The 22868-nt window shown below is 37.6% G+C and overlaps 2 protein-coding genes across 5 annotated transcripts in view; one reads left to right on the forward strand and one right to left on the reverse strand.

Moving 5' to 3' along the window:
- si:ch211-220f16.2 (golgin subfamily A member 4) overlaps nt 1-5568 on the reverse strand; it is a 42502-nt gene extending 36934 nt beyond the window's left edge. For all 3 annotated transcript variants that reach the window (XM_048169614.1, XM_048169613.1, XM_048169612.1), the window contains exons 1-3: nt 5356-5568; nt 4713-4886; nt 4178-4330 (exon numbers count right to left, since the gene is read on the reverse strand). In XM_048169614.1, the coding sequence (XP_048025571.1) occupies nt 4178-4330; nt 4713-4757 (198 nt within the window). In that variant the 5' untranslated portion in view covers nt 4758-4886; nt 5356-5568. The remainder of the gene's footprint in view (nt 1-4177; nt 4331-4712; nt 4887-5355) is intronic.
- An 11704-nt stretch (nt 5569-17272) lies between these two features.
- Nucleotides 17273-22868, forward strand: part of gse1b (Gse1 coiled-coil protein b) — a 274409-nt gene continuing 268813 nt past the window's right edge. The window contains exon 1 of one of the 2 annotated variants that reach the window (XM_048167742.1): nt 17273-19775. In XM_048167742.1, coding sequence (XP_048023699.1) covers nt 17607-19775 — 2169 coding nt within the window. In that variant the 5' untranslated portion in view covers nt 17273-17606. The remainder of the gene's footprint in view (nt 19776-22868) is intronic. The other variant, XM_048167743.1, reaches the window with a different exon arrangement.

Below are 22868 nucleotides of genomic sequence, written 5' to 3' on the forward strand. Positions count from 1 at the left end.
TGGACTGTCTATGCTTGTTTGCAGCACAAGAGTAAATAAAGAACCAGTTGTATGAATATATTTATTCATACATTTATATAAAATAAAAGTGTCTTAGACTAGTATTTGTTGTCGAGCAATAGCCAATACTGTCTTAATCGCTGTTGGGGTCTGTGGCGACCAGAAATTAACTTTGCTGAAAAAAAATTTCCCTCTCATGCCATTTAGATGACAGGAATTTCCTAGCTCTACAAATAAATAAAATAATTAATTAATTATGCTTATTATAATTATAAATAGTAATGCTATCTGGTTGTGTGTTAGTGTGAATAAAACCCAGGCCCCACATTGGAAATGAATGGGAAAGTGATAAAATTGTCAAATAAAATCCCAAATACAAGCCGGCCAAAATGCAGAACAACAAATACACAGAAATGAAGTGGCAGCACTTCATTATAATGCAGAAAGCAAATAAAAATGAAGGGGTGACACCACAACACATCCACAATGTAATTTTTTGTTATAATAATGATTTTAATGTCTAAACATAAATCAATTTTTTTTTTTAAACCTTGTGAAAATATATGCATACCTATGTGTAAATGGTATGCCATTGAGTAATGCTCTGCAGCCATCTGGTGACTGTAGTTGAAATTTCATGTTATTTTAATTTTACAAGTGTTTTCCAGTAGATAGCAGCAATCTTCCATTAAACCATGGTACATTGTCTATGTATCTCTCCATGAATAAAAGTTAGAAATGTGGGTCTTTTTTAAAGTGAATTTTACATAAAAAGTTATTTTCTAAACAATAAACATTATATCCTGTAATTTGATGAAAATGCACTTACTGCCTCAGATGTGCCCAAAAAAACACGCATGTCCAAAATGATCAGAAATTTGCTGGTCAAAAAGCCTAACTTTGAGCTTAAAGGTGCCATCGAACATTTTTTTACATGATTCTGAATGAGTTTGATAGTGCTCCGTGGCTAACGGCTAATGCTACACTGTTGAAGAGATTTATAAAGAATGAAGTTGTGTTTATGCATTATACAGACTGCAAGCGTTTAAAAATGAAAATAGTGACGGCTCTTGTCTCCGTGAATACAATAAGAAATGATGGTAACTTTAACCTCATTTAACAGTACATTAGCAACATGCTAACGAAACATTTAGAAAGACAATTTACAAATATCACTAAAAATATCATGTAATCATGGATAATGACAGTTATTATCACTCCATCTGCCATTTTTCGCTATTGTCCTTGCTTGCTTACCTAGTCTGATGATTCAGCTGTGCACAGATCCAGACGTTTTGCCCTTGTGTAATGCTTTGAACATGGGCTGGCATATGCAAATATTGGGGGCGTACATATTAATGATCCCGACTGTTACGTAACAGTCGGTGTTATGTTGAGATTCGCCTGTTCTTCAGAGGTCTTTTAAACAAATGAGATTTATATAAGGAGGAAACAATGATGTTTGAGACTCACTGTATGTCATTTCCATGTACTGAACTCTTGTTATTCAACTATGCCGAGGTAAATTCAATTTTCAATTTAATGGCACCTTTAATTTTGTTAAAGGTGCCCAAGAATGCTTTTTCACAAGATGTAATATAAGTCTAAGGTGTCTCCTGAATGTGTCTGTGAAGTTTCAGCTCAAAATACCACATAGATTTTTTTTAATAAATTTTTTTTAACTGCCTATTTTGGGGCATCATTAACTATACACTGATTTTGGCAGCGCCGCCCCTTTAAATCGCGTGCTCCCTGCCACACGAGCTCTCGACTATATTACAGTGCATTTACAAAGTTCACACAGCTAATATAACCCTCAAATGGATCTTTACAAGATGTTCATCATGCATGCTGTATGCATGCTTCGAATTATGTGAGTAAAGTATTTATTTTGATGTTTACGTTTGATTCTGTATGAGTTTGAGGCTATATGCTCTGTGGCTAACGGCTAATGCTACACTGTTGGAGAGATTTATAAAGAATGAAGTTGTGTTTATGCATTATACAGACTGCACATGTTTAAAAATGAAAATAGCGACGGCTCGTCTCCGTGAATACAGTAAGAAACGATGGTAACTTTCACCACATTTAACAGTACATTAGCAACATGCTAATGAAACATTTAGAAAGACAATTTACAAATATCACTACAAATATCATGCTATCATGGATCATGTCAGTTATTAATGCTCCATCTGCCATTTTTCGCTGTTGTTCTTGCTGGCTTACCTTGTCTGTGCACAGATCCAGACATTAATACTGCCTTTCCTTGTCTACTGCCTTGAACATGGGCTGGCATATATGCAAATATTGGGGTCATACATATTAATGATCCCGACTGTTACGTAACAGTCAGTGTTATGTTGAGATTGCGTGTTTTCCGGAAGTCTTTTAAACAAATGAGATTTATATAAGAAGGAGGAAGCAATGGGGTTTGAAACTCAATGTATGTCTTTTCCATGTACTGAACTCTTGTTATTTAACTATGCCAATATAAATTCAATATTTAATTCTAGGGCACCTTTAAAATAATAATAATATAATGTATTATGTATTATGTAATTAATAATATAATGAACCATGTGCGTGTACGGCCATATATAAATCCACAATATCAACTTTGGCAACACAGTGTTTAATTATTTTTTTTTAAAAAGTGTTCATTTCTACATTTCCTGAAATGTAGCGTTTAGGACATACAAGGTTTCCACCCAAAAGCGACAAAAAAACATTCAGTCAAGAGCAGCAAGTTATTTTCTCTTTGTCTTCTGTTGTTTAATTAACCTTAAAATTGCAGACAGCAACAGTTGCTGTCACTTTAAGGCAGGAACACACCAAGCCGACGTTGATGAACTAGTGGCGAGGAAAGCAGACTGGGGGGTTGGCTCTTGTAGGCAGCGTCTGGGTCCAAAGTTGCCCTAACACACCAAACCGATGCTCAATAGCCGACGGCCAAGTAGCACATCAGTTCTGCACCTGGGTAAGATGAAATGCCTTTCCATACCAGCAGGTGGCAGTAGCTGAACAGCCAATCAGAATGATCAGATGGCCCGACGAACTCCGACGCTGATTCAACATGTCGATTCGGCCAAAAAAAGCCGACGAGGACCAACTTCAGCCACCGGTGCAGAACACACTGAGAACACTTTGTCAACCGACGAACAAAAACTGCCCAACGGCCGACCGTCGACTTGGTGTGTTCCTGCCTTTAAGATTAATGCACGGAGACAATATACTGATACTGACCACATGCATTCACATCAAAACACACGTCACACATACTGCGTGGATATGATGCAGTAAAGTTCGCCAATCACAGCATTGGCCGTTTACATGCATTTCTGAAAGAGATAATGGCCCATGAAACAAAGTGTTTTTGACAGAGAGTGAAATTGAGGATAGAAAATGTTCATTTTTGGAAATATATGAACACTTTTGATGCAAAAAAGTTTGCTATCTTCATAATCTAACCTCCAGAAACAACGACAGCTGCTCAGTGATCTCAGAAAATCTTATATCAACTGCATAACATGAAACCATAACATGCAGTACGCCATGCACACAAGGGTCTAGAGTAAAACTACACTGGCATATTGGTTTATATTTAATTTATGTGGTTGTGTGTACATTGAGGAGACATTTTTATGAAGTGCCATATCATGTGTCATGTGATACCCACTCCCTGAACAAAGTACAATGAGCAATATTGTCAGCATCCAGCTGACAGACTACTGCGCTAGCCAAGCAGATGCCATTGAAAATAATGGCAATCCTGAAGGAAGGCTCCTTAAGGCTTTTTTTTTGTTTGTTTGTTTTTTGAGGGGCTATAATTCACATTGTGCAAGTTAAGCTTTTATTGTTTATACACTGTGAAAGTGCTATGCAAGTTAAACATTAAAAGTCCAAGAACATGGAAAGCAATAAAAATTACACAAAAGTTCGGAACTAAGCCAAGTTTAATTTTATTTCCTCCCAAAGATGTTTTGTCATTTATCGTGCTCTGCACTTTGAGGGTGCTGGGCAAAACAAGCAGGACAGAGCCCTTCTTAAAAACATGTTTATTATAAAAGAGATGTAATAAAGTAATTGTATGTTTGAAAAGCATCTTAATGCATTTTTCAATAAATTAAAAAAATGGTCATCACCCCATTGAAAATTTTTCAGAAATTAAAGTTACCTTGACTTGTTCATCTTTATTGCCGAGTGCTGCATCCCTCTCCCTGATCAAATCTTTTAAATGAGCCACAAGTTCCTGCATTTGCGTCAGCTGCTCAGTGATCTCAGAAAATCTTATATCGGTGCCTGTGTCCACTGATGGGGAGCCAGGAGCCTGAGACAAGGAAAGGATCTATTAATGATGATGAACATATAGGTAATGGATAATATACACTCAGAAGTTTATCATCATATATCATCCAGGGTGATCAGGACCCCACCGTGGAAGGTGTGTGTTTAGGATCTTGTATTACCCTGAAGGGGTTTATTTTGTGGTGATAACCGAATGACTTGATTATTACATGGCATCTCACCAAATGAATAAATGTGTTGATGTGACACATTTAGAATTATTTCTGAATAAAAGACACAGTTCACTCCTAGACATTCCCACACTAAACATATAAGGCTGATTTCCTAGGAAGAGGGAATTGAATGCTTCACAAAAAATAATCTGCATTATGAGATATTTGAACAAAAGCATGTTCAATACTCACTCCATGAGCAGAGCCGGACTCCTCTGCTGAAAACCACTTCAGCATTGTTTACACAACCTATGGCCTTGGACAGAAGAATTAAAAAAAAAAAAAAGTAAAGCAAATCTACACAAAACTCATTTTACAGTCATCCTACTGGGGCGTTCTTCAAATCCAGTCCTGGAGTCCACTGCCCTGTATTAAAATAAAATAATTAATATTCATAAATTTTATATTCTAACTATATAAATGTTTATATAATAATGAAATTATAATACGCAAATAAATAAATTAATGTTCTTATGCATTTATTTAAATGTTGTATTATAATCCCGGAGAGCATTAGCCTATACAGGTGCATTACCTATGTCATCTAACTGAAGCATTCTGGGGGGGGATAATATAGATAATAAATGAATGAATATGTAAACAATCAACGCTAACCATCATCAACAATCACAATCTAGTCAAATGATAGACAAAAAGAAAAAAATAACAATAACAACATCAAGAAACAATTCGCACATCTTCATAAACATCATATGGTGGCAGAAATCTGATACTAATCGCTTAAAACTGAAAACGTAACTTACAGCAACTATTAATTTTTTTAAAAATTAAATGAAATGAAACGACAGTTTACACAATCTTTACACGATCTTACCTGCCTCCCAATAAAATGGAATTATATCCCGTCACAATTCGAACACAGTGCATGACAACATGTTCACTCGTACATGTTAAACGTGCCAAATACATATGTGTGTTGTATTTAAAAGCGACGATCCAGCAACTTTATTTTCCACCAGGTTAATCAATGTGTCATACACTCATCTCTTGCTAATGCGCTATGTTCTTCTTCTTGTTTAATGGCCGCTCTCTGCTTTGGAGCATTACCGCCACCTACTGTACAATGTACCTGGTCGCCAGCTATATGAGAGTTATGCAGTGAGTTCAGTTGCTTCACTCAGTGACTATACTGACACCAGTCTTTGAATTATTTCATCTTCATTAAATTCATTTAAAAAAAAGTTAAACGTACAAGAGTAAATTATTTTGACATAATTCAACTAAACTGTTTTAAATGAAAATAAAATAAATTGTGGGTAAAAACTTTCTTTAAATTACATTAAGGGTAATGCATTAATTTCAATGAGTTATACAGAAAACATGATACTGCTAATTTTTAAATACTTGAAATATCTCATTACTTCAAAATAAGAAATAGTACTACAATTATTCAAGGGTTAGTTCACCCAAAAAAATAAAATTCTGTCATTAATTACTCACCCTCATCTCGTTTCACACCCGTAAGACCTTCGTTCATCTTTGGAACACAAATTAAGTTATTTTTTTATAAACTCTGATGGCTCAGTGAGGCCTGAATTGACTTAAAGTTAATTTACACTTTCAAATGTCCAGAAAGGTAATAAAAACATATTTAAAACAGTTCATGTGATTATAGTGGTTCAACCTTAATGTTATAAAACGAGAATACTTTTTTGTGCGCAAATAAAACAAAATAACGACTTTATTCAACAATATCTAGTGATGGGCAATTTCAAAACACTGCTTCATGAAGCTTTGAAGCTTCACAAATCTTCTGTTTCGAATCAGTGGTTCGGAGCGTGAAAGTCTCGTTATTTCAGGCTTCGTTACGTCATAAGTGTTTCGAAATTCAATGATTTACATGACTTTGGCAGTTTGATACACATTCTGAAACACTGATTTGAAACAAAAGATTCGTTAAGCTTCGAAGCTTCATGAAGCAGTGTTTTGAACTCACCCATCACTATATATTATTGAATACAGTCATTATTTTTTACATTTGTTTTATTTTTTTGCCGCACAAAAAAGTATTCTCGTCGATTCATAACATTACGGTTGAACCTAACTGTACTCATATGAACTGTTTTAAATATGTTTTTAGTACCTTTCTTGGCATTTGAAAGTGTTAATTTTCTTGTTGTCAATGGAAGCCTCACTGAGCCATCAGATTTTATCAAAAAGGGCTTACAGGTGTGGAACAACGTGAGGGTGAGTAATAAATTATAGAATTTTAATTTTTGGGTGAACTAACCCTTTAAGAGTACATATTATGTGTCACCTATAAGTATAACACTATATTATCAGCAGTTATGTGCTCTACACTGTAAAAAATTACCGTGATTTTAACAGTAAAAGACTGTAAAAATGCTGCGGTGAAAAACTGTTAATTGGTTTACAGAAAGTTTCCGTACTATATACGGTGAATAACGGTAATAGATCTAACGGTACATTTAATGTACTTTTACGGTAAAATACCGTTAAATTCACAGTTTTTGAAAGTGAAAAATAACAATTCATTGTAAAATTTACAGTGAAAAACCGTCAATTGACATTCCCACAATTCCCTGCGTGACACTTCACATTTGATATATTTTTGTTGAAATAACTCTATTTCTTCTTAGTTTTTCTCATTTTTTTCTAATCAGTTATGTACATTAGGGTTTTATGTTACATCTAATGTTGTTAAATTAATGTTTATTGCATTTTTAAAATTTCATGCATGTTACCATGATGGTGTTTAGTGTGTGTGTGAATGACACTGTGTGCACCTTCTATATGTTAGTGTTGTCCTTCTCAGCTTGTGGAAAAGCTGCTTTGATTCATCATGTGATTCTTATCACCACTGTGTTTGGTGACTGTCAGTGTATTATAAAGATACAAAACAGATATTAGTACTTCATTAGGTTGGTAAATTAACATTATATCAGTTAATGAAATTACTGAAATCCAATGTTAAATATACATATTTAAAATGTAAAATTCACATGTAACTCCGTAAGTATGTTTACGGTTGGATGTCATTTTTACAGTATTGTTCTGGTAACCACAGCTGCCGGTATTTTTCCGTAGAAACAACGGGATTTTTTTTACAGTGTATGTTTACAGGTCCAGGGGTGCATGGTGCACTTTTTGACCACAGGAAAATGCACAAAGTTGATGGAAATGGCATCTAGTCTTGGGCCTTTTGGTCCTGACAAACTGGTCTGCCCCAAATAGCTGCTTTTCAACTGTCAGGCCAGTGCGAGCCAGGGCTAAGAAACATGCTAGGTAAGGCCAATAGTCCAATTTTTTCAGAGGCACTGGTTCCAGAAGTATTTTTTCCATTCATTTCTCCCATAGGGATTTTTTTAAAAAGTCGTTTTTAAAGCGTTAGGCCATGAACCAAGCCAATCAGCAATGAGATGAATCAAAATCACCCCTTTTATTGAGAATGCATCAAGAGATGACTTGGTCAGTCTCGTACGCAGTTGACGCAGTGAATGCAGTTCAGAGCTTCCATGTTTACGTCTGAACGCCGACTCAATATTGGCTGCCCGGGTCCTTCGTCAGCATCACACGCATGCGTCATGTTGCTCACATGAACAGCGTCGGTCAATACTGAGCCGGCGTTCTGACATAGAACCTGCAGCGCTGAACGTAAACTGCATAAGAGAATGACACAGAAGAGAGGATATTGATGAAAAAAAATATGTTATTTTTGTTTTGTTTTTGTGCTTCAAAAAATTAAGGTTGAAGGCAAGGCAAGGCAAGGCAATTTTATTTGTATAGCACATTTCATACACAATGGTAATTCAAAGTGCTTTACATAAAGAATAATAATAAAAATAGAACATAAGGAATAGAAATAACAGTAAAAACAGATAATTTTGCTATCTGGATGGATGAGCTAGGAAGTCTTAGGGAGTTTTTTGTTGTTGTTGTTGTTGTTGTTGTCCGTCAGAGTGGATCTAAACGGATCTATCCATCAGAGCATCTGAATGGATCTTCCTCACACGACAGGACTGCTACCTGTTAAGGCACTTCAAACTGATAAACAAAGTTTCAATCTCACCTTTTGCCAAGACACCTCGAACTGCACCACACAGCCCTAATCCCCCTTCCGGAGATTTCTTATGCAACGCAGTTCAAATTACCCCTTTGGAAATTCCCCCCTTTGGAAAGTGTCCTGACTGTAATCCAGAGATATCTTAACCATGCACTGCAGCTCAAATTTCCCCATGGTTTGTCCCCTTATCCAAATTTACCAAATTTTAACCTAATCACAAATGCTTTCTTCCTAATCCTCCAAGCTCTTTCAACCAGACAGCAATATTTAAAATGCATTAAAAGTCAGAATAACAAGATGATACATAAAAGATATAAAATACATTAAAAATGAAATAAAAACAGGAAAAGGAATTAAAAGAATAAAAAGATAATACATATAAAATAAAATGCAAACAGTTCGGACATAGCACAGTGCTCAATCAGCAAATGCATAGGTAAAAAGATGTGTTTTGAATCTGGATTTGAATGTGGCTACTGTTGGAGCACACCTGATCTCTTCTGGAAGCTGGTTCCAGCTGCGGCTGGCGTAACAGCTAAAAGCAGACTCTCCTTGCTTTGAGTGAACCCTTGGTATTTCTAAATGACTTGATCCTGATGATCTGAGTGATTTGTTAGGTTTATATTCTATGAGCATATCTGCAATGTATTGAGGTCCTAGGCCATTGAGTGATTTATAAACAAGTAATGTTACTTTAAAATAAATTCTAAATTCAACTGAAAGCCAGTGCAAGGACCTGAGGACTGGTGTGATGTGTTCATGTTTTCTGGTTCTGCTCAGAATCCTGGCAGCAGCATTCTGTACAAGCTGCAGCTGTCTTCTGGTCACCACTGCAGTCACATGGACAATTTTAACGATGTCTTTAGTACCTTCTCTTGAAAGTGGTGGCTAAATTGCTGTCTATGGACGAGTCAGATACCTATTGGATTTCATCAAAAATATCTTAATTTGTGTTCCGAAGATGAACGAAGGTCTCCAACTGTGATGCTTCCCTGTCCTCGTACTGTGATGCTTCCCTGTGCTCCAACAATCTCCTGTGATGCTTCCCTGTGCTCCAACTGTGACACTTGTGCTCCAACAGTCTCCTATGATGCTTCCCTGTGCTCTAAGTGTGATGCTTCCCTGTGCTCCAACTGTGATGTTTCCCTGTTCTCCAGTGATCTACTTTGATGCTTCCCTGTGCTCCAGCGATCTCCTGTGAAGCTTCCCTGTGCTCCAACTGTGATGCTTCCCTGTGATCCAGCGATCTACTTTGATGCTTCCCTGTGCTCCAGCGATCTACTTTGATGCTTCCCTTTGCTCCAGCGATCTACTTTGATGCTTCCCTGTGCTCCAGCGATCTACTTCGATGCTTCCCTGTGCTCCAGCGATCTACTTTGATGCTTCCCTGTGCTCCATCAGATCTACTGTGATGCTTCCCTGTGCTCCAACAATCTACTTTAATGCTTCCCTGTGCTCCAACTGTGATGCTTCCCTGTGCTCCAACGATCTACTTTGATACTTCCCTGTGCTCCAGTGATCTACTTTGATGCTTCCCTGTGCTCCAACAATCTACTTTGATGCTTCCCTGTGCTCCAACTGTGATGCTTCCCTGTGCTCCAGCGATCTACTTTGATACCTCCTTTGATATCTTTGATATCTTCCACAATCTCCTATTCAGGTAACCTGCACTCAAATACTCACCCGTTCAGAGGTTTGTTTGTGATGGACACTCTACTCCACTGATCAGTATGACTCATATGGGCTTGTCATTTTGCCCTTACCAAATACATATGAACTAGATCAGAATTATTGTGACCTTATCTCAGTGTAATATGTGAGGAGGAGAAAATGGATGCTTCGGGAAAATAACTTTTATGTTTGAATCCTTAGAACAAATTTAGTAAAATTTCATTGTGTATGTTTACCCTTAATGAACTGTAAGAACTACACACACACACACACACACACACACACACCATTTGCATCTTTTATGCATTGGTTATTTTGTTGCCACTTCATTTTTGTGTTCTTGTGTTCTGTGTTGTGGCTGATTTAGTGATTTTATCTGACAAATGTAATTGTCAGCAAGTGTCCAGAAAGTCACCAAATTTCATGCCATTTACATTAAGACAAGCTCTTTTCTTTCTTTTTTTTAAAACTAGCATTTGAGTTAATGTTGCATGGTAGTGGTCCACAGCTAGCAGGTAGTGGTTTACTGTAACGGCAGCTGCAGTAATATAGTATAAGTGGTAGGTTTATACAGGCATTTCAGTATCACTGAACTGCAGTTATACTGTATTTATACTTCATTATATTGCAAACCTTCAGTTGTACTTCAATTTACTGCAGCTATACTTATAGGTACTGCAGTTTTACTGCTGTTGAACTTCAATGTACTGCAGTTGTACTGTGATCATACTTCATTATACTGCAAATCTATGGTGCATAATCTATATCATGCTGAGTTCAACATGTTCCTGGGTCAACATTTTTGTTGATCCTGGAACAACATTCAAATCAACCAATCAGATTTCAGGGACAAGTTTACAGATTATGTCAAGTTTAGGCTTAAAATCATGAATTGGAGCTTCTACATCAGTGTTATTCATCTATCATTTCCCTCTGAATTTTGGGATAACTTTTGGGTAGGGTTAGGTTTAGGGGTAGGAATAGGGTTAAAATTAAATTTTCAGACTAGAATGTTGTTCCAGGATCAATAAAATATGTTGACCCAGGAACGCAACTAACTCATCAATATCAGGATGTGCAGTCTATGGTTGTGCTTAATTATTTATACTGCAGTTATAGTACTTTGTACTGCAGTTTCACTGCAGTTGTACTTCAATATACTGCAGTTCATTTTAGTAAGGGAACAACAGCACTATCTGTAAAAATATGGTGGACTTGCTGTCTGCCATGACACTCAATGTGAGAATGCAGAAAGTGGAGTGATTCAAACTGTGAATGGTGTGGTGACAAATTGAGTCCCCCAGAAATCGGGTAACCCCAAAGCGGACCCATTTGTCCAAATGGCTATTAATAGGTACGTGCCTGATTACAACCATCATGATACTGGTAGAATATCGCATGGCTGGAAAGACCTCCCAGCCAATCAGATTCAAGAACCAGAATGAACTGTAATTAAATTCAGTTGATTGGCTTGCATTGATATAGTCAGATTCTTCTCAGACTTTTGCTGCAGCAGCAATGTTTATTCCTGCCTTGTAAATGAATTTAAATTCATATTTTTCATAACTAACTCTTAATATTCAAAAGAGAAGTGAATTGTGCCAGCTTTCTCACAAGAAGTCTGAATTAAACTAACATTCTCTATGTTCCATGTGACTGGCTGTTTGCTGCGTCACACTTTCATGTGTACGCCCTCTAGAGTTAATCACAAACTCTGTATCAAACCCTGAGTTGACAAAGAATGTTTATTCTGAGCGTTGTGAGCCCACTAAACCTGAGGCCCATTTCAGAAAGGAGATTTAGTAAAAACTCTGAGTTTGTTAACCCTGATATGAGGGGAACTCTGGGATTTCCATTTCAGAATCGGAGGGATCTCAAACCCGAGAAAGCGGGGTAAGTCAAGCCCATTTCTGAAAGAGAGGTAACTTATACTTAGAGTCAGTTACCATGGTAACTTCTGTGAATCTAATCTGGTCGAGAGCAGGTTTTCTTTGGTAAACCCAGAATTTCTTTTAGTCTATTCCCCCATTTTAAAGCATAAGTGGTGTTTCAATGCCTACTTCATTCATTCACACTCCATTTGATAAATGATGTTCACTTAAAAAAACATCTTACTGTGACCTCTGGAAGTAACATAATTAGAATTTCCTTTAGGTTTTCCAGTGTGGTTGATTGCATTGATGAGACACATATTCCCATCATCGCACCTTCTGAAAATGAAACGGATTACTGTATGGAATGGTAGTCCGAGATATATGCTGTAACCACCACTACACCTGTTAAATAAACACAAATTTGGTCATCTTTATTTCCTACAAATAGGCCCACAAAAGCAACAGTTCTTTTTTTCCTGCTGGATTTTAATATTTTTCCATTACTTGGTATTGTGGCCATCTCCTCTTCATCTGTCAGTGGTGGTGGTGGTGCAGGTTCTCCTCCCATGTTGCAAGCCTCTACCTTCTTGATGTTGGCTGAGTAGAATTCAAATGTTAATTTCATTACCCTAATTAAAAAAAATATAACATATTGCATTAGAGAACATTTAATTATGTGAAAAGAGCATTAGACTATGTGGGAAAAGCTGAATTGAAATAGACACTGAATGATATTTACTTAATTTGTAACATGTTTGTAAAGTAATGTAGCCTACACCCATGAAACCTTTATGCTTAAAGCCAGATTGAATAATGTTTTTATACTTAATTTGCACATTCTTTTTTCTTCTTTTTTTTTTTACCTGTGGGATACCATGAAAATGAATATTAGTTCAATAACTTACCATTCTGCCAATTTTCATCTCTGGTATTATAACAGTGATTAAGAATTAAACTTACATATTGACTGTGGACGTCTTTTTGTCGGGTTCTGTTGCTGTCGTGAATCGTAATTTTGGAACTCCATTGATCAACATACTCAGAGTTGATTGAACTAACTCGATTAAGCTGTTCTGAAACCGATAACTCAGAGTTTCCCATCTCAGGGAAGAAGTCAACTCAGAGTTCAAGATTTAACTTAGAGTTGGTTGAACCTCCTTATTGAAATGGGCCCCTAATCTAAACCAGTTTGGATTTGAATAAATTTGTCAACTCTAAACCTACTCTGAAACTCAAGAGTTTGTTTAACTAGCTTCATGCAACTGGCCCATGGTGTTGTCCTTTGTGGATGTATCATGTGTCTTGTTTTCAGTTCTGTTTCTGCCAGCCTTTCGTCATGTTTGGATGCACTTTGTTTTTTGCCTTTGCCTGAATTTACTTTTGTTATTTTGTTAATAAACTTCTAGAACTGCATTTGGATCTCTCCGTCTTTCCGTGTTACACTTTGTTGTTGATTTTTTATGTTATTTTACATCTGTCATTTAAAACTGTTTAAAAAACACATTTATGTGAAGAAGCCAAATCAAATAAGATCAGGTGATGTTGATTACTTATGATGATATCATTACAAAGTTGCCTAATTCACTGATCTCATCAGTCTAATCACTGATCAAGTGTTTTGTGTAATTAAAACAACTCTGTGAATTTATAACGTAAGACATTAAAGTGATAGTTCACCCAAAAATTTAAATTCTGTCATCATTTACTCACTCTCAAGTTGTTCCAAACCTGTATGAGTTTCTTTCTTCTGCTGAACACAAAATAAGATTTTTTTTTAGATTATGGGTAACCAAATGGTTGATGGACTCCATTGTCTTCCATAGTATGGAAAAAATATATATGGAAGTCAATGGGGACCATGAACTGTTTGGTTACCGACATTTTTCAAAATATCTTCTTTTGTGTTCAGCAGAGGAAAGAAACTCATAAAGGGTTGGAACAACTTAAGAGTGAATAAATGATGACAGAATTTTCATTTTTGGGTAAACCATAAGCACCCTTCTAAAATCACAAATGGGCCATTCTATGATAGCATGGACTTCAACTCCACACAAGGTACATTGTAAATTCACAAGACCATAAATGCATATGAAATGTGCCATTTTGGACTGGACCACACATAAAATCAACAATCAGCATACAGTGTATCTCAACAATGGTGACAATCAGCATATGCAGATAAACAGATCAACTCTGCACATCACAAAACAAGCTATTAAGAGGTCACAGCAAAACAACAGCAAAAATAAAAGCACACAAAGAAAATGTAATATATATTTCATGTATAATCATGTATAATTATTTCATGCTGCAATGCATGCTGGGAGCCATGGATGCGTTTTGTACTATGGCGACATGCATTGTAACATGGACCTTTGTTGTCACAATTGTTGAGATTCTTATGCTGAATGCTGATGTTTATGTGTGTCTAAATTATAAGTGTTGAAACATTTTGTGCAAAACAGTTTGTACACAACTTTTTTTCATTTCATGAAGAATATGGTTGTCAAAACACTGAATCTCAAGATGTAAGCTCAGTAGATTACTGTAATTAATAATATGAAATTAATACTATGTCATCCTTACACGCAGAGACTGGATTCTGAATAAAAGCAGTGAAACAAGCAGTGCTATGTGATGGTTATGTCATCAACAATGGGTCTTTTTCGTCATAACATGTTTCAACTGTTATAAAAATCATAAATCTAGCAACTTTAATTTTACAGTTTAAAACTATTTAGCACTATTTGTTTTGGTCCTCCCTTTCATTGATTTTGTTTCATAAATGCTTATTTTGTAACCGAAGCTTGACCGAAATAATTTTTGAAATGTTTTACATCTCTCTAGCCAGGGATGGGCAGTATTTATGATACATGTATTTCAAATACGTATTTCAAATATAAAATAGTATTTTGTCATTTGTATTTGATGGGGTTAATGGCTTTGTATTTTGTATCAATATTGTATTTTGTAGTGTTTTGTATTTTTGTAGTTTTAAAATACCGCAAAATACTTTGTAAGAAGTCTACATGCAGACATCATAAAAATGCAGCCTCTTATTGGTGCCTACCCAGTAGTTTGTCCAGACTTGTTGAGATCAGAACAGAAAATTGATCCATAAGGAAGAAGGTGGTCAAGGTAAGAAATGTGCAGGCTGCCAGCTTTTCATCAGTTTTTTTTTTTTTTTTTTTGCATAAATTGCTATAATTTTTAACAGTTCATGTTAATTTACATCTTGAAAACTATTATACCAAGCAGCAGCCCCCTATATTTATGATTAACAATCAAATGATTAATTAGTTAGAAACTACTTGCTAATAAATACAGCTGCCATCAGTTGTCTTCTTATGAATGACTTGTTTGTCATTGAGTCAGTGTTGCTGATGCAAAGTAGCCCCTTTGTTACCAAACACCAAGTAACTAAAGGATACAATTATGAGCCATTCACAAACTGTTAAACAATAAACCGTTGGTTACTTCAAAACTAACCTTCATCTGGGCGATCACAGTGATATGTGAATTTGATCTTTTTCGCTGCTAGAGGTCACTTATTCAAAACAAAGACATAGCTTGATGATGCCTTGATTTTACGGAATCGTGGGAGGTGTTTTCTTCACGTCTACAGCCAGTGGAAAAGAATCGGGACGAGACTCAGGCAGAAATCATGTTCATGGATGAGATTATTAACGTTACTGTAGCATGAAGTAGGGTGTGGCTGAAAGCCGTTGGAGTGGAAGGAGGCCGCTGGAGCGATTGCTAATGAGAGATGAGCGCATCTCGAGAACAGCAGAACTTTTATTATGCCACAGATGAGTGCTTCCGCTTCTTCCAGTAAAGAGTATGTGGGGTAACAGTGCTGTTTTATCATATTAGATGCATTTTTGTGTTGAACGGTGTTATAATGTTACTCTGTGCGTTTACTCGGTGGCTGCTATGAGACACTTGTTGCACACTGCAGTAAGCTAGATTGATATTAGTCCTGATAAAAAAAATGGTACTTACGGTACATAAAAAAAAAACAAGATTGAAACAATAAGACTTACAGTGTTGAACTATATAACATGATTAGTTTTCTGTCGATGAATGTTTCCATCCAAACAGTTGCTCACCTGTCTAATAAAACCCACAATATACTAAAGCGTCTTCGGTGTTTCCATGGTTTATACAAAATAAAACCAGAAATCGAGGATAACGCGGGTATGATGTCATTGATAGGTGATGCATGGACGCAGCCCGTGTCCTGGTTAAAATTGCTTATTTCCTTGGATTTAAATGTTCTTTAAAACATTTGGGATAATGTAAATACACAAGTCAACAAAATATATAACACTGTTCTAGTGGTTTTTGGATATTTTAATCTAAAAATCCAACATATTGTGCCTTTAACTGGCTGCATATGTCAGATTTATTTATATGTACATATTTATTTATTTACTCTGCCATGACTAAGGCAGAGAAAAGCTGTTGCTATCAAACATTGTTTACTTAATCAACTGAGTCAGTGTAATGGTGAAGGGATAGGCCTAGATCAAATAGGCTAATTGATGGAAGGTTTGTGAATAAATTTCATGCTCCCTTGTAAAAGTATTTTTAAAATACAAAAATACAGTTTATTTTGATACATGCTGTATTTTGTAGTTTATTTTGATACATTTAAAATTAAGGTATTTGGTATTTTATTTTAAAGTACATTTTAATGTATTTTTGCTCAACCCTGTCTTTAGCATGATTACACAAGAAGTGATTGTAAAAACTGTGGCCAAAATCATGTTTATATTAAAATCTATTGCTTGTTTAGGGGTAGGGTAGGGGTCAGGTTAGGCTGGAGAAAATTTAATTTACCCGATATAAAAACTATAGAAGTATGTGAGATGTCATAGTTATTAAAAATTACCCCATTAATATAGTAAAACCTGTTGAACTGCAGCTAGTGAGCCAGACTTAAAAAGGACTTGGGTTATGAATTGGCCAAATCACATAGGCTATTAAAATAGCGTTTTGCACAGGTCTCGGGTTATGTTTGGTGGCAGTGGTCGTGTTAGGCGATATAAAATATCATTCACCTAATATAAAAACAATGGAAGTCTATGAGATGTCCTAACTATATAGTGAAACAAACATAAATGTGTTTGTGTGTGTGTGCGTGTGTGACACTGAGTGAGTGAGAGAGATGGCGCTGTGTTCAGTTCAGTCGTCTCACAGTCACAGTGTGAGGAAACTTCGCCAGACAACTTCAATAAGACTTTTTACTCTCTAAGAGCACACGGATTACACCGCCTCATAAGGATGTGACTCCAGACGACGGCTTAAATGTGCTTTTCTGGATTGTTACACTGACACACAAATCAGAAATCGGCGGACCAAGCGAGTTTGAGGAGTGAACGAGTTTTTTCCGCGGGATCAATGGCGCTACATATGTGAGAAAACGCACAAAGAATGTTAGTGGATTTGAAATCACGCTGCTTGTGATTCTGAAGTTCTGTTGCGCATGGAACTATGAACGATCCGGAGCTCACGCCGACCTCCAAGGCGCTACAGCGAATGGCTTCGTCTTTGCCCGGGGAGGAGAGCGCTCTGTCCGGCAGCGTGTGCATCCCCGAGCGCAACGGGATTTTCTTCATCCACTGCTTTATCTGTGGAAGCGGAGTGACGCCGGGAAAAGAGCTGAGCTTACAGGTAAAATACCAACGAGAAAAGGATAGCCCATTTTTCCCTTTCCTGCAAGGCCAGGACCCGGCTCCTGGCGCGCCGGAGATCAGTCCGGATGGGGACGCTCTGGTGTGTGCCGTGTGCCACTGCTTCCTGCGCGAACAGTGGAACTCATTCGAGCGCAACAGGACGCCCATCGAGAAGCGCATGTACTGGCTCAAGAGACCATACCAGTGCGATTTACGGAACATTACCTACGATCTAGAGCGGAGAATGAGCGTTAGTAATTATGACGCCAATGAGTCGGACATTTCCTCATTCTCTGATAATGACTTGTCCGAGCAGGACTTGGACCTGTCAGCGTGTGTAATGAATAGCAATAATGCCACAAGTTTCCGTGCGTCTAATAAAGCTTCAAGAGAAGGCAGTAGAAAGAGCGCAATGAGTGTTAAGAGCAGTCCTGAGTCAGCGCGATATCCGACCAGAGTTTACACAGCTCAGGACGTACCTAAATCAGATCGGCGTGCGACTAAAATCATCAATCACATATCGCACTCATCGGTGTCCATGGCTGTCCAGCAGTATGACAGTCTATCTGTGCGCACACCCCTGCAGGATAACGGCATAATTACGTGCAATAAGCAGTGGATACATGCGTCCACCGGTGATTTGGACGCGTCTGACAGCTGCGAGATCAACATCACCTGCGATGACGAGAGAGAGCGCGCAGCATCATCGCACTTTGATGTAGAGAGGCGTCAAGCTGCCAAATGTCACTCCAGTCTTTCTGCTGACGAATGCGTCTGTTATATTTGTGGAAGCAAACTTTCAGCAGGAGGCCGCTTCAGAGTGTTTGTGCAGAAGCAGGAGAGAGCGTCCGGTGAACCATTCTTTCCTTTTCTGTGGCTTCACACCCCTCCACCCGGTGCTGTGCCACTCAACCTGGGTGGATATACTCTGGTTTGTACCACTTGCCACTCCTCCCTCATGCAGCAGTGGCGAGGGTTCGAGCTAGCAGATGTGCCTGTTCTCCAGCGACTCTATGTAGTACCCCTCAACACTGGTGCTGCAACCCCTCTTTCTCCACCTGCCTTGAATGAATGTGTGGATGGATTACCAAAAATCCACCCACTTCCCTCCATGCCACAGAACCACAGGGAGGCCTGCTACCTATGCGGGCAGGACTGCGGTCGAGAGGTCAGGACGGCATACACCCATGCTGGGGCAAGTAAAGCCCGCAGTGCAATGTATTTTCCATTCATAAACCTGCTACCATGCCCTCCTAATGCTCAGAGTGTACGGAATGGACAGGTACACTGCTGTGTCGCATGTCACAGAATCTTGGAGGGGGTCTGGGCAGAGTACTGCCTCTGTCTAAGTGAGGAGCTCATTACTTCCGTCAGCACGTTCCTTGAGAGATACCACCTGGCCATGGGAAGAGGAGGAGTCTTGGTATCCCCCCCCAGAGGACCTCTGCTGACCCCTTCTCAGACTGCCATAACAACCTCAAGCCACACCTCCATCTGTTACTTGTGTGGGGAGGAACTCTCTGGAGGAACAGAGTATCAGCTTCACGTTAACCCTCCGGGGCGTTGTGGAGAGCGAGAACCCTTTTTTCCTTTTCTAACTGTCCACCCTCCCGCTCCCCGTGCCCGCCCTGCTGATGCCACGGGCCTTGTGTCTGCCTGTGCACTGTGCTACCATGACCTGCTGGGCCAGTGGACCCAACATGAGAGTCAGGGCTCAGGATCAGGCCCATCCAGCAGCCCCTGGGCACGCCAGTATAACTGCAACACGTTCATCTGCTTCTTCTGCAGGAAAGAGAAGAAGAGACCTCTTGGGCTGAAAGCGGTGTGCGTTGAACGCTTGCCTGTGTTCCTCTATGCTCCAAGGGTCAGCCAGACCCTGGTAATTGACAATGGCAAGCAGTTAACAATCGGCTCCTGTGTGGAATGTAAGTCCATGGTTCTGGCTGGACAGAACATGAAGCCGGTCGGTGGAGTTGCACAGCACAAGGTAAGAATGTTGTGGGCCAGACTGCTTTCCATCATAATCTTTTGACTCTTTCATAGTCTAATTGGTTGCAAACGTGTTTTACATGTTTAAAAAATCATTAGAACCTCAGATTACTTTTTTTTCTTTCTAGCAACCACTAGATGGTCTTTCAGAGTCTTCTGGGGCCTCAGTTAGTACATTTTATTAGGCAGCTTGGCTGGAGCTGTTTCTGGGCCAGCATGCAAAAGTTCATCTGATGCACTGATGAGTGAGTGAGCCAAGTGTTGAAACTAAAGTTTTATGGCAGACTGCTGTTCTTTCTAGTGAGTGGGGCAGCCATAGCAGGCAGGGGGTAGATAAAGTATGGAGCCTATTGCATTAAAGAAATAAACATTTTGCAGACAGGCTAGTAGTTTTAAGCTCTGTTTAAAAACATTCTTCACAGAGGCCAACTCAAGCTATTGTTGGTCTCCTGGTGTGAGCATGTAGTTATTGTGTGCAAGTGTGTGATGTTTCAGAAAGACAGAACAGACTCTTTTGAGGATGTTACAAAAAAAAACAACACCTATATCATGAGAGATATTATATTGTGACAATTTGTGTGAGGGTTTTTAGACTGTAAATGGCTGTATTCACATATTGTCTATAGTTCTTAATATGAAGGCAGATGTTAGTTTTGTGTTTTGAACAATGTGGTTCTTCTTTTGTCTCTCTGTGTGTTTGTGTGTGTGTGTGTGTGTGTGTGTGTGTGTGTGTGTGTGTGTGTGTGTGTGTGTGTGTGTGCACAGCTACCTGTATTTATGGCTTTCTTTCCTGCAGGGCTAACAAAAGAAAGTGGTGCCAACAAGTTTTACCTATGGTGGCTATAGCACTTTATTGCTAGCACCAGTGGGATAGGGGGACCAATAATGAACGACACACAAACTAGAGTCAGCAATAGTATAACATATTTTGTCTCACTGAATGCGCATTTGGAAGGAAAACACTGATTTTATTTCTACGAAGGGTTTGCCCTTCTTCCACATTATCCATACACTGTAAAAAAAATTATTTTCATGATTTATCACAGCATTTTTTCTTTTGTCAAATCAACTTAGATAATGAATGTGGTTCAGATAACATAATATTTTGAGTTTCTCTTTATTAAACCAATCACCTTCATTGTATTAACTCATTGTATTAACTTTTTTATTTAAATAAACTCAAAATTTTAAGGCAACCAGGTAACTTACTTTTTTTAAGTAAAACCAAAAATTATTTTTTACAGTGTACTTTTAACAGGTTAGACAATGGTAACTACAGGTAATTATGGCTATAACTATAATTATGGTTCTAACTTTGATATTTTTTATGAAAAACTAATATTATGAAAAAAATAGTTTAATAATAAAAATTGAATTATATTCCTTTACTCCCCTTATTCAATACAACATACATGACAATATTAATAGCAGAAATATTCAATATGATTATAAACACATTTCTGCCAAAATGCCATGGTTAATACAGTTCACTAGAGTAAATTCATGCTAAATGTTTGCAAGGATGGTGATTTATGTATTGAAATGTCTTGTAACTTTGTATATGACTTTGTATTTTACCTATTTCCTTTGTCAGTGTTGTTGAGAATGTTGAGGCTGTTTTATCTGGTTTTAAATTAGTTTAAACTGGGCTGAGCTGGTAAATAGTCTGTGCTGCATGGTTCAAAAAGGTAGCGCAGTTTCTTTCCACTTTTTGAACGTTTGATGTACAGAAATGGCGCATAGCTTAATCATACAGAGTTGACCAACTTTGTAAAGTAACCAGAGTTACTGCTAACAAAATTTAGCCACAAAAAAGTTAGCTAAATGGACCATTTAATCACAGCCTGGAGGCCTGCTAGTCTGCTTGTTGTAGTCAAGACCACCTAAACCGAGACCTAGTCGAGACCAAGACCAGTATGTGTTGAGACCAAGACAAGACCAAGACTTTGGGGGGTAGAGACCAAGGCAAGGTCAAGACCAAATCAAGTCGAGACTGAGTCAAGACCAAGACCAGTCTAGCACTCGTCAAATTCATCTGAAAGATCCACATTTACTGCCTGAAAAATGTCTTATTTTTAATCAATAATTACAATTAGAATAATAAGACATTATATATATAGAGCTGTTACCAATCAATTGAAATCAGTAACAAAATTCATCTTTACACTGCAGAGGTGGAACAGAAGATGGATCTGAATTGGTACAATTACAAATGCATAAATAATGTTGATATTAATGTTTTAAAAATATATTTTTTTAATTGAACATTTGTAAAAAAAAAAAATCAATACAATTTTGCAATTGTGCTCCTATTTGTGAAAACAGCCCTCTTTCTTGTGATATTGCTTAATTATATCATATGTTATAATATCAAGATCTTATACAAGTACTTTTTGCAATCATATCTTGAATTTTGTGGGCATTTGTATCAATTTTGGTGACATTTTTGACACATTTCCTTGTTGATTTTTGACCCGGCACAACAGTAACAAAATAAATGAAATTAGAAGTAAGTTATTGACTGCATTTGAAGCAGGAATCATCCAATCAAATTAATGATGTTAACAAAGAAATCAGACAATGCATCTGCAATTTAGCGATATCCCCGCAGTTGTGGTCTTGACTGGTCTTGAAAAAAAATCCAGAGTCCTTTTAGTTTGCAACCAAGACAAGACTGAGACCAAATGCGGCCGAAACCAAGACAAGACCAAGATCTTCAAAAAATGGTCTCAAATACTACAACACTAGCTGCTACTATGAAGGATGACCATTTTTTGCTTTCGTTTACCCCACACTTCCCCATGATATACTCTGGTGTTTCCTGACATACAGAAAGCTGTTCACTGGAAGTTGAATGCAGAGGATAGTCATGAAAAGCAAATTTTGTATTTTTGTATTAAGCACAAGAAAACTAAACCATGAATCAAACCACAGGTTAAATGAACAGGGAAATATCTAATAAGAGAAATCTTTGTGTTGATTTTTAATTTTTGTTTGTTTGTTTGTTTGTTTGTTTGTTTGTTCAATTTATTGAATTTTGGGGTACCCATGGAGAATGCATGCACAATACATGCACTTCTATAGATAACAA

Source organism: Megalobrama amblycephala, linkage group LG19 (genome assembly GCF_018812025.1).
Source record: "Megalobrama amblycephala isolate DHTTF-2021 linkage group LG19, ASM1881202v1, whole genome shotgun sequence".
Classification (NCBI taxonomy): Eukaryota; Metazoa; Chordata; class Actinopteri; order Cypriniformes; family Xenocyprididae; genus Megalobrama; species Megalobrama amblycephala.